Source organism: Cupressus sempervirens, chromosome 10 (genome assembly GCF_028749045.1).
Source record: "Cupressus sempervirens isolate cs-2001-9-10 chromosome 10, ASM2874904v1, whole genome shotgun sequence".
Classification (NCBI taxonomy): Eukaryota; Viridiplantae; Streptophyta; class Pinopsida; order Cupressales; family Cupressaceae; genus Cupressus; species Cupressus sempervirens.
In genome coordinates, this window is record NC_143127.1 from 892,164,646 (window position 1) to 892,177,785 (window position 13,140).

At 34.3% G+C, this 13,140-nt stretch overlaps 1 protein-coding gene across 1 annotated transcript in view; it reads left to right on the forward strand.

Annotated features, from left to right (window-relative positions):
* Positions 1-8,880: 8,880 nt before the first annotated feature.
* LOC149536854 (Cyclophilin-like peptidyl-prolyl cis-trans isomerase family protein) overlaps positions 8,881-13,140 on the forward strand; it is a 51,804-nt gene continuing 47,544 nt past the window's right edge. The window contains exon 1 of the mRNA XM_089805292.1: positions 8,881-9,211. Coding sequence (XP_089661418.1) covers positions 9,116-9,211 — 96 coding nt within the window. The 5' untranslated portion in view covers positions 8,881-9,115. The remainder of the gene's footprint in view (positions 9,212-13,140) is intronic.

Below are 13,140 nucleotides of genomic sequence, written 5' to 3' on the forward strand. Positions count from 1 at the left end.
GTCGTGCCATGCTATATGCCACATATGCTTAGCTAGAAGTACTTATGTTATGGGCACGAAAAAGTTTCAAAGATTAATGCAGTAATCAGATTGGTCAGAGCACGAGAATTGAAAGCAGTAATTTCATTGGCCCAAGTAGAGGAAGCAACCATAAAGTTCAGATTTTTTCTTACACCATTGATCTTGTTTTGATCAACGAAGGGTGCTTGCCCGCATTGAGAATTTGAATGAAGTTTAAATAAAGTGGGTATGTGCCATGCAAACATGTGCCCATGGTGACATCACTATTCCCAACTCAAAAGGATTAAAGGTATAAACAATGTCACTGTTGATCTTTCAAAGATCAACAACTGGAACAATCCTGCAATATGGAGATGCTTGTTCAATAAGGAAAACAAAAATGCACCAGCTTGACACGTGGAAAAAATGACATCAAGTATTCATTCGCTCAGGAGGTGATATGGGACCTGCTTGCGTGGAGGTTGTCAGAAGGCACAGAATCACATGGAGACTTCCTATTGGTTAAAACGGTTGACTGGGCCTTAGTCAACTGTAAATTTGTGTAGTTATTGATCTTGTCTTGATCAACGATTGGTGCTTACTCGCTATTTTAAGATGCAATAAATTTAAGGAATGCGGATAAGCGGTAATGCACGTGACCATTTTTTTTGCCATAAAGTTCGTTGCTTTTTGAATTAGAACAGCCTGATGTGGTGAAAATCTACGGATAAAATTTAAAGCTGATTGCAATTTGGAGGTAACGGTTACTAAGAGTTAAATATGGTGCAAAGCTCATTCGTGTGATTTCAATGCTTGAATATAATCTATGATCTCGCCATTATTTGAACTGTAGAATTGCAGGAAATTAACAGAGCATAAAGAAGTTTCAGAGCCAGCGCACATAAATTTTATCCAGCGATCCAAAGAGTTGCAACGAGAATTATATAGAGAAGAGGTGCAAATTTAATGTCCCAAATGAAATTGCAATCAGATTTAGATATATTTTCATCTGATTTGACTTCTCCAGCAATTGTAAGGATGAATTGAATGTTTTTGGAGGTGGTTGAAGCAATTATTTTTTCTAGCAACTGCATAATGTTGAATTTCATGACAAAGCAAATGTGGCATGTTGAGATCAGATTTTTGGAGCCTCAATATAGATTGTGATGATTTCTTGATATTCCTTCATGAGATATTTGCATATTTTTAAGTGGGGATATATCAGATATTTTGGCATCATTTATGGTTTTCAAAGTGCAAGTAGATGAGGAAGCTTAGTTTCAACAACTCCAGATTGAAGACTCTTTTAGTGGGACACATGTCAAATTCAGATTAGAGACCCCAAAATATTTTCTCTCCTATATATCTTCCTTTTCTTCTTATTGTAAGGGTTCCAATTCTTTGAATATTTTAGGTTGATTGTGAGACCAGTTTGGTTCCAATTTCTTGAGTTTTCTCACAGCTGTGATACCAATTTTTCTCAGTATTCTCCTGTCATGAACATCATATTATATCTCTTTTGAAGCATTCCATATTATACAGTCATTCTTGGTGTTCTCTTCTGAATTTTGATATACAGATGATGTATTATTTTCAATGAAGTTAATGCAAAGAGTTTAACCTTCTTAGTTTCATTCTACTTCTCATCTCCTGCTTCTGTTACTTGCAATGTTCTATGCTTAAGAACTAAGGTCTTGAACTCAGTTGTAGCCCCTTACGGTTGTATATCAAGATGAATTTGCTGTTGGAACAAAGAAGCCAAGTAAATGCTTGTTTATACTGATAGGGTTGCAAGTTACACCAGAAGGATTTTACAATAAGTATGAGAGTTGTTATGAAGACTGATGTCTGTTTGCAAGTCAAATAGATAGATCACATGCCTGAATATATGAGTATAATTTAGGTATCCATTTGCATGTTAAGGTTTAGTTGATGCCTAATGGATAAGGGACTGGTCAGCTTGAAGGATGCATGTTCTCTCTTGTTGCATACTTGGGTTATGCTGAGATACAAATCTTAATCGAATATCTTTCCTTTGTATTTAAGAATAAAAAAGAGTTTTCCCTCACTTAGTTTATCAGGTTCATGCGCTCTATTAAGTAGCTATTTCATCCATGGATGCTTGCATAAACATAGAAGATTAAGGGATTTTATCTATTTTCCAAATTTAGTTGTATGCCTTTACACTGGTACCATATAAAGAGTCTGAGGTCCACCCACCTAGGTCTAATAGAGCCCGAAGAAGAAGAAGGATTTATCCTTATAGTTGGCCCAAGACTGCAATCAAGTGCACCCATCATAGGAATTTGCTAACCTTAGATGTATTGGTTTGGTTTCTTGGTTATTTCTAAAAACTGTTCAATCATGAGCCAACACAATGGATCCTTGATTTCTTCCTTCATTCTTGATAACAATTACTTGATCCACATTATGTTGGAACAATGCAACAACATATTTTTCTTCTATTGTAGACTAAGAGATACAATTATGTTTTTTTCTTGTCCATAATATTGGTCTCTTTCCAAGAAAGAATGCTCCTCCATTGGTGCTCTTCCTATCATCAATGCTTCTAGCCCAATCTGCATCAATAAAGGATTTCAACTTGAAGTTTCCTCCTTTCTTGTACCATAGACCATAGCCTTGAGTGCCTTTTAGATATCTCATGATTCTTTTGATTTCCATCATATGATTTTCTTTGGGATTTGCAAAAAATCTTGCAACTATACCAATTTCTAATGCAATATCAGGTCTTGTGTGAACAACATACTGAAGTTTCCCAATCATGGATCTATAGGTAGTCTGATTTACCTCTTTTGAATCATCATTTTTGGATAGTTTATGTCTTATAGACATGGGTGCTCCAACTTGTTTGGAATCTTCCATTCCAAAGGTTTTCAATATATCCTTAATATATTTTGATTGAGTAATGTAAATGCCATCCTTCATTTGATGAAATTGTAAACCAACAATTTTTTTTTTATCTCTCCAAACATTGACATTTTCAAATTCTTTCCTCAGTTCTTCAAAGACTGACTTGCATAAGTCATCATAACTTGTGAATAGGATATCATCCACAAATATTTTTGCTAACAAAATCTTGTTCTATGGTCCCTCCTCAATATATAGACTACTATTATAATTTTTTCTTTGGAAACCAATCTTTACCAAATATCCATGTAGTCTCTCATACCATGCTCTAGGAGCTTGCTTCAAACCACATAAAGCTTTGTGTAACTTGCAGACCATGTCTCTTTTATTTGGATCAACGAAATCTTCAGGCTAATCAATGTAAACTTCTTCTAGAATTCCATTCAAGAAATCTAATTTTACATCCATTTGATATACTTTGAATCCTTTAAATGCAAAATATGCAAGCAATATTATGACTCCTTCAAGTCTAGCAATAGGAGAAAATGTTTCTCCATAGTCTATACCTTCTTCATGAGAGTATCCTTTGTACACTAGCCTTTCCTTATTCCTTGATACTTCTCCATTTTCATTCAATTTGTTTTTGAATACCCACTTTGTACCAATTACATTTTTGTCCTTGGGTCTAGGAACAAAAGTCCAAGAATTGTTCCTTTCAATTTATTCAGTTTCTTCATTCATTGCCATAATCCAATTTTCATTATTTAATGCATCTTTAACAATTGTAGGTTCAAAATCAATAAGCAAACATGTACCTTTTAGTTTGTTCATTGTCATTGTGCCTCCTATCTAATATCCCATAATTTTCTTAGGTGCATGATGCCTTCTGACATATCTAGCAAGTATAGGTTCCTTCTTTCTAGATTCTAGACTTGTTTCACTTGATTCACCATGCTCAAAGGTTCTGTGAATTTTTGAACTCTACTCTATTTTCCTTGTCTAAGACTTGGTTCCTATAGTCTGTGACTCGAGTTCTTCTTTCTAGGACTCAATTCAAATTGTCTCCAAATTGGGTTGCTTTGGTTGCAACTTGGGTTTCACTACAGACTTGATCTCCTCTATCTAAGACTTGGTTTCCTCAATCTGTGCTAGAAAACATGTAGTTTTAGTGAAGTCTAGTTAAAACAAATTACCTTTTTTTGATTACCAGTTCCAACAAGGTTTCCTTTACCATCCAGAAGCCTAGCCTTCCCATTCATGAATTCTACCTTGTATCCATTGTTGTTCAGCTATGCCACACTTAGAAGAATGTGTCTTAGTCCTTCAACCCAGTAAGCATTGTCACATTTGAGTTCATCAGTTAATGCAATGCATCCTTTTCCCTTCACATAACACAATTCATTGTTTCCAAATTTAACACTTCCACCATCATAGTGCTCCAAGTGTTCAAACTTCATTTTATCACCAGTCATGTGATGAGAATAACCACTATCTATTATCCATGTGTCATTCTTGCTAATATGAGAAATAAGTACCATCTTTTCATTATCCTCATCATCTAATTCATCTTTAATAGCAATATATACCATTTCATCATCATCATCATTGTTAGAATTTTTAACAATATAACAAGATTTCTTACCCTTTTCTTTGTAGCTCTTGAAATCTTTCTTTCCTTTGAACTTGCTAAATTTTCTATCATCTTTGCTTTCCTTGTTTGGACATCTTGCAACAATGTGACCAACTTCTTCACAAGAGAAACAAATCAATGGAATTTTGCCTTTATATTTACCTTTGCCTTTATGTAACCTTCTTACAAGTAAGGCTTCAATAGCTTCAAGGTCATCATCTGAATCTTCATCTTCTTCACTATCACTTAGTTTTCCTTTTGAGTTTCCTCCCTTCCTATCAATAACTTTAGTTTTTCTTTGAATGTTGATTCTATGTTCCAAGAGCTAGGAAGATAGTTATCAAAATTATCCAACCCAAAAGTTGTTAACCTTCCCACTAGTGCATCCAAAGTTATATCATTTTTGGGATCACATCTCATCTCTTGAATAACTGAAACTCTAATTTCATAAATAGGAAGAAGAGTTCTTACTACCTTTCTAACTACTATCACATTATCTATTGTTCCTCCTACAACTCTAATTGCACCCACACTTGGTTTCACTGTATTTAGCAATGCTTTAATTTTCTCTCATTTTCATCTGATTAAATTAGCCTCTTAAATTGTCTACTTTGGCTTTGCTCACATTATCATCTCTTAGCCTCTTAGCCTCCATAGGTCTTTTGCAGCTTATTCCACATTTCATGAGTAGTAGGAAAATCTTTGACTTCATCAAATTCAGAATAATTGAGAGAAGAAACAATGTCACTCATCATTGTGTTGTGATTCTTTTTATCCAGCATTTGATCCATAGTAAAAGTATTAGGAGGTGCCACATACTTGGTTCTCTAGGAAGTGTAGGCTTGTATCTCCAATGGTTCCCAAATCCAACTTCATGAGTTCTTGCAATACTTTGAAGTCATCTCTATTCAACTTAGGAATCTCTATTCTATAAGACATCTTGATCTTTAGCTTAGGTCCTTGAAACCTTTCCTATAAGAACCAACAATTTGATACCAATTGTTAGAAATATAAGAGGAGTAATTGAGAGGGGAGGGGTGAATTAGTTACCACTAAAAATTCTAAATCCCTTAGATGCCAAAACAAACTTCTTATCAATTCAAATACTTTCATAACTCGGTTAGAATTGGATATTCACTGTAATTTAGTTAACAAAGCAATCTTGAGATATTAATGTTTATTAACCTTTAGTAACTTAGTTGCAGAAAGATAAAGTAGTAAGAAAATAACATGAACATAAGAGACACCAAGATTTAATGTGGAAACCAATTTGGGAAAATCACCAATGTAACTAGTTACAACTTTTCACTCTTTCGAAGTGAGCCTTGTTAGGAGCCAACCCTGTTAAAGGTTACAAAACACATTGTAAGATGTGACCCTGTTAAAGGATTTGAATCACCTTGTTAAGAGTGGTCTTGTTAGAGGTCTTAAGACACTTCACTCTAGAAATACTGCCTTGTTAGAGGATTTACAAAAATGACTATTAAGTCAAATCTATTAAGAGATTTCTTCACTACTACAATTGTTAGAGAGTAATAATGATTGAACTAATTGACAAAACACCTGATTTGCAAATTCAGATCATTGTTCTAGTTTATCCTCTAGATCTTTCCCAATTAGAATATTCTTTGCAACTCCTTAAATGTTCTGCCCTTAATCAAACATCCTTCTTAGTTCACATCTACTTCTCTTTTACAACTTCCATATTTCAATCCATGACTTGACCTTCCATATATATGAAATCTAATGTCAAGTTGGATTGAATACCCTTACAAATAAATAAATAACATCCATTAAGTCAATTTGCATAAACCAAATAATAAACAAAGTTATTCTGTTGTAGGTCGGCTAACACTAAAACTGGGTCACTTAGTTAACACTGAGTTCCTTGGTAACTGACTTGACTTAGTTTATGCTAAACTCCTTTGGTAATTGACCTGCCTTGGTTTACTTAGGAATCCTTCAACAACCTCCCTAGCTCAGTTTGCACTTGATCACTGAACTTCGCTTCTTTTGAAATTTTGCTCGGTAGATACTGGAGTCTACTGTGCTCAGTTACAACTAGTAGTGCTCAGTTAGAGTATAACATTTGTGTAACATCAATGATAATATACAATTTAATAATTGTTATGAACATGATGCTAGTATCCTTAAGGGATTATAAACAAGATCTGACTTCTTAGACTGTCAATGGTCCAAAGAATGATCAAAAAATGATAAAGCCTCCTAGGTTGTTTGTAATCCAAATATGGATCAAAAGCTGGGATCAAGCCTCCTAGACTGTTAGTAGTGCAAAGAGATATCCAAAAGAATAACTAGGAATGATACATTCCGCTCACAATCATAATTTTTGTGTAGGATGCTTAGGATTTAAATTTTCATTTATATCATGACCCACCAAAGACTCCTTGTAAACTCTTTTTGAATTGTAATTTAGACAAGAATGTACGCAAAATCACTTGTATGCTTTCAAGGGCACATGGTTCAAAGTACAAATTCCTCATAAAGATGTAATCTTTTGATTATTTCTCTAAGTTTTGGGAGAAGATTTGTATGATCATTTTATTAGCTTGCTATCAAACTCCATCACAAGTTGGAATCAACTTCAACTTGTATTCCTTATGAGATTTTACATTTAGTAGATGATGCTTCACCACACCACTGATTTTAGAGATATATTTTACAAGTATTGTTTTGTATTACAAGATCTTGATTTATGGATTTCAAAAAATATGATACCCCATCACAATATGCATTTGGATAATAACATTATCTTAATTAATATATCAACCTTTGATTCAAATTTGAATCTTTGGGCATTTAAACTACAATTACATTATGACAATCAAATTCTATAAAAGGGCCATGAATAAATCATTTCAAAACTCTCGATAACTAAAGAATTAACAATAATAGATAACTAAAGAATTAACAATAATTTCATTATTTAGTCAACTTTATGGTTTTCTTTATGCAGTATATTTTATTTATAATTACAATAAATCAATAGGTTTGAATACCTTTTCAAGTTATCAACATCTCTTATGTGTGAAAACTTTATAAAATTATTTTATTCTCAAAATATTTTTCATCAATTATTTTGTAACAAGAAATGCCATTGAATCTTTATTGTTTATTTATAGTTGTGATAACCTTTGATGAAACATAAGATGGTTTTTGATGTTTCGCTACAAATCAATGTGTATAAAAAGACTTTTTACCTCCTCTTTCAAACCTTTTATTTATCTTTTTAAAAAAAAATAAATTAAAATTTAAATAAACTCACCAAAATATTGAATATCAAATGGGTAAAGTGTTATAATATAAATAGATTTAATTTGATTGCATATAAAATACCATCTATTTAGTGTTGAATCTATAAATTTCATAATTAAATTTAGACATAAATGTATTTATAGATTCTCAGCACAAGTCCAAGTCCCTTTGTGAAATAGTGTCCACAACAAACAACTAAGATATTGTAGGCAAGAGCCCACAACACAACGATAACTTGCGAGCCTCTTATGGGTTATGGGTTCAAGTCTACTTGAGCTAATAACATAATAATAAACACATAATAATGATTAATCTCAACAAATAATAATAACTAATCTAGGTGTTGGCTCATTACCTATAAAAAAAAAGAATTATACATATTGTGAACCAAGAATCAAGCCTTGGGATCATTCAATTCTACTTCATAATTTGATTTTCTCATGAAGGGAAGTAAAGTTTGTCATTGAATTTTATCTATGTGGATAGTGACTAACAATCATATCAATAGGCTTGGTGCTATAAGGAGCACGACTTTCCTAAGAATACAGAGGTAGGCATAATCTATGTTAGGTCTGGGTCTTGCGACTCTAGAGCTAGATTGCCCTTAGAAAATTACACGTGACTAAGAACAAGCTTAGAGAAACTAGCAACTTAAAAGTATATTTGTCCTATCTGGGAAGACAAAATTGAATTCTTGCATCCTCCCAATTGCGAAGAAAGGTCCTTTAGAAATATGTGCTGAAATAATTCAAAATATACAATGATATACATTATTCCCAAGAGCTTCACACATATACACAATTTTATATAAGACTAAAATTTAATGATTATTTATATTGTATCATATTGTCTAAAATTGATAAATAGAAAATATTTTTTAGAATAGATCAAATTGTGAGATTGCTAACATGATTCGAATGTGTAGTTTTTGAGTCAAACTCAATGAAGAGTGATCATCACAAGAATCCATCTTTAATACTACTAGATCATTTCACTTTAAGTTTAAGATATATATATACTCCCTACAAAATGCATTATTAATCAAATTTCAAAAATTTGAAAATACATTGAATTTTTTAAAAAGGAAATTTTACCATTTGATCTTCATGATCTGCATATTTTTGTTGTTATATAGCAAAAAAAATCATTGTATTTGTAAATCTGAAAGAAAAACATGTTTGATATTTATTTATTTTTTAATATGTTTTGGTGCATTTTGTGTCGAGATTAGCGAAGCGCCGAAAATGCACAGCTGACAAATGAACGTTTGAAAGTCATAGGCAAGTTTCGGACCTTAACATAAACATCTATGCCCAATTAGTGATAGACACAGATCCGTTCATGGCGATCTGGTGTGTGACTCTCTGCTTGCTTTTTGGTTTGTCTTTCACATGTGCTCACGATACCCAAGTTGGGACGTCTCGTGTGGTTTTCCAGGTTTAATTCTTTAATCGGACGTCATTTCTTCTTTTTTCTGCTTTCAGTAATATGTCTACAGTTCATTCATTAAGGATTGAATCAGAGTTTTCTGCCTTTTCAATTTATGCACGTAAGGAGAAAATATACACATCAAAGACGTTCACAATTAATTTTTTTAGGTTGTATTCTGATCTGCTGTTTTAGATAAATCTAGGACATATTTGCCAATCATATGCTATGGTGTATTTAGTGAATGCTATGAATGTGTCTTAGGGAGTTAGGTGGAATTATTCTTGCAAAACTAGATTGCAAGTGGAATTAAGATCCTGTTGTATTGCTGGGCGTTAGATATGATTCAAACTAATATGTTTGAGGAAACTGTTAAATCAATAGGTCATGGGAAAGAGGAAGGAAAAGAAGAAAACTGTTTAATCATTTGTAGCCGACTTTGTGTTTTCTATTGATTTAAGATGTTGCCCAAGGTTCGGAAACCATTTATACCTCTTGCTGGGTACTCAGATTTGAAACTATTGGTCGTATATCGTTCAAGGCGTGATGCCTCTGTTTGCCAGAGGACCTTTTTAACTGGGTTTTCTCTCCAGTCGGGATTTGAGCTCGAATATTAGAATAAGTGTAGAATAGGGTTTGAGCTCTGAGCCTCACCAGCTTAAAAAGAAAATTCAAGGAGGATGGTTGTACAATGTGCTGTACATTAATTTATGTATGGGCATTCTTTTCTAATAAGAAATTTGTTATGACTTTTCATGTTGGGTTAATTTTGGTGTCATGATGGCTATGCTTGAATTGGTGGCTTTTAGTAGGCTTTGTGATAGCCAGTGAGCTTTTTTTTCAGGGGGAGGCAAGTTGCACTGTAAAGGCACAGTAGTTGAAATGGTGCACCAGTCTACAGGCTGGAGACCTGTGAATGGGTTGTTAGAGTGAGACCTTGTCCATGTTTACGGTATGGCATCAGAACCATATGTTTGTTGTGTGTCATGGGAGCTCAATAGAAGTATGGCTTGAGAGGGAATGCTGGAGGTAAAAGTATGTTTTCTGGAAGAAAAACTACATAGTGACAATATCATAAGCAGTACAGGTCACAGACAAAAGACTGAGTCTGGAGGTTCCATGTTTACAACTCATGTTTGGGAGATAAATTGAGTTGAAAACTATAGATATTTGAATAATGTTGGGTTAAATAGTTAAAGATTATCAAACATTTGTAACTTGGCTAGCGATAATTTTGCACCTCAAAGCACTGGAGGCATTAGTTTGTTTACTCATGTAATGTGAACAGAGTGTAGGCATGTATTAGAGATTTTGAGCATTGCACTTGGTGGTCCATGTTTAAGACACTTATTTGGGAGTTAAATTGAGTGAAACTCTGTAGATCTTTTAATCATGTTGAGTAAATAAAAAATTATCACGTGTTTCTAGCCTGGTTAGTCAGAGACTCTGCATTTCAAGCCAATGGTGGCATTGACTGGGCTGTTGTGTGATGGGTGCAGAGTGGAAGTTTGAGGGGTGTTTCTTGATTCATACCCAAATAACAAGTAAACTCATGGGCATTGGGATTGTCAAAACTCTGAGTATGTCTAAATGAATACTTCAGTTGACATTAGTTTGGTTGTAGTTTGGATGCCAAGTGAACACAGTGTGCCTAAGTGACTACTTCAGTTGACATTAGTTTATGGGTGTGTATTAGAGATTTTGGGAATTGCACTGGCTGGTCCATGTTTAAGACACTTACTTGGGAGTTAAATTGAGTGAAACTCTGTAGATCTTTGAATCATGTTGAGTAAATAAAAAATTATCATTTGTTTCTAGCTCGGTTAGTCAGGACTCTGCTTCTCAAACCAATGGTGGCATTGACTGAGCTGTTCTGTGATGGGAGCAGAGTCAAAGTTTGAACCAGGGCTTTGGATTTTTGCCCCTTTTTAATGGGGCATTTCTTGGTTTATACCCAAATAGCAGGTAAATTCATGGGTATTGGGATTGTCAAAGTTTGAGTGTGTCTAAGTGAGTACTTTTGTCGACATTGGTTTGGTTGTAGTTTGGATGCCACCAGACTTTGTCAACCTAAAGATAAGTAAAAGTAGTTGGAGCAGCATCAGGGAACATCGTTTTTTAAGTGTAATTAGACTTTATATAATTTTAACTAATAGTCCACAGAATCTTCAAACTGAATCAGCCTATGTTTGATCTATTTTGCATTAGAATCAATGTTGTTTTTCCTGACATGTTCTGAAATTCATCATGTTACTAGTTAGTTTGTATCACTATGCGTGGTACAATATCAAAAAGGATCTGATGAGCTATCATTTACTGTTATTTGCAATCTTGCCCAAAATTGTTTTTACATCTGCTTTAGTTCATCCAGTGTCTTGACTCTGGTTCAGATAAACCAGTGCTACTCCAATTCCTAGGCCGGGACATGCAGTTGAGGTTTCACGGAGAGCAAAGAAATTCTCAATTATTAATGTTGTATATGTTGTATCCTTCTGATATTAATGTTGAAAGCATGGTATCTATACCTCATGATGTTTTAAACCATAATGCTGTATACATTCTCTGATTGCATGTAATCTTGAATCTCAAGCCAAATGAGATATTCAAGGTGGTCATATAATTTAAAACAGATTACATATTCTGTCTATTTGATTTCAGTTTGTTACATTGATCTGCCAGTGAGGCATTCTTGGTTACGATAGAGACATTATTCATTTGCTAATGAGGCACATTTAACTCTACGTGAGAAAATAAGAAGCCATTGAGGCTCTATAAATATTAAATAGTGAGTTGACTTATAAGCCAGCGAGGCATTTTGAAGTAGTTTTTCATCCCTACAAGGGTTCTGCTCATGAAAAACATTGTGTCATTTGATTTTGCATGAGCGCCATTTATCTTGTTAAGTTGATCTTTCTGCATCATTTCTTTTAGTGATTTTATATGTTGTTTAAGTTTCATTCAATAAGCATTGAAAAAGAAGTTTTGCATTATAGAACACTGATTAACCTCCCCTCTCAGTGTTCTCCTTACTTCAACAAGTGTTATCAGAGCCATACACCTTTCCATAAGTCTAACAAACTTGGGGGATTCTTGGCAGTGGAGTACTAGTCATGGCTGTTGAATGTTGTCTCAATCATGCTCTGTTAAATCAGACTTTGAAATTGATGTTGATTTTGCAATTGATTTTGTGGGCGAGCTAAAATGCATAGTAACACGGGGACGCGTCCCCCCCCTTTTTGCCCGACGTCTCGGAGACTTCAACGCACCGGAGACTTGGGGACTCCGTCTCCCCGTCCCCAGCGGTGCCACTAGATTCCACCACCTCCACCGAGGATGGGGGACATCCTGCTATTCACTATTTGCAAATTCAACTATTTATGTTTAATGTTCGATGTTCCAATTCAATGCAATGTTTCAAGTATTCACTCTTTTACATCTTTACATCCTATATTGCAATACATATTTTCATAACTAACATTTTTAAATACCATATGCATAGATATATACACCCCTCTTGTCCCCTGCCGCCGTCCCCCCACCGTCCCCCCGCCGTCCCCAAATTAAGGCCCCTCTGTCCCCCCGTCCCGGAAACTTGTCCCCCCGTTTCGCCGTCCCCCCGTCCCTCAGGGTGGTGTAACTATGCTAAAATGTGCTCTTAGTGAAATAAAGAAACTCAAAAGTGAAGTCATGGTTCAAACTTGTCAAGCCCAAAAGGATGTCCAAAAGCTAATACACAAAATTAGTAAATTGGAAAAATGAATTGCAGATCAATGTAACATACACTTTTTCTGGGTGTTAATTAACAACTAATATATTCAAATAAATACAGTTATTACTTCATTTTCATAGGAAGACAATTAATTCAGTTACGTTCATGTGAATGAGATTAACGGTTACAATCAATTAAACGAAATTTCATAACTAACAATTGAAAACAA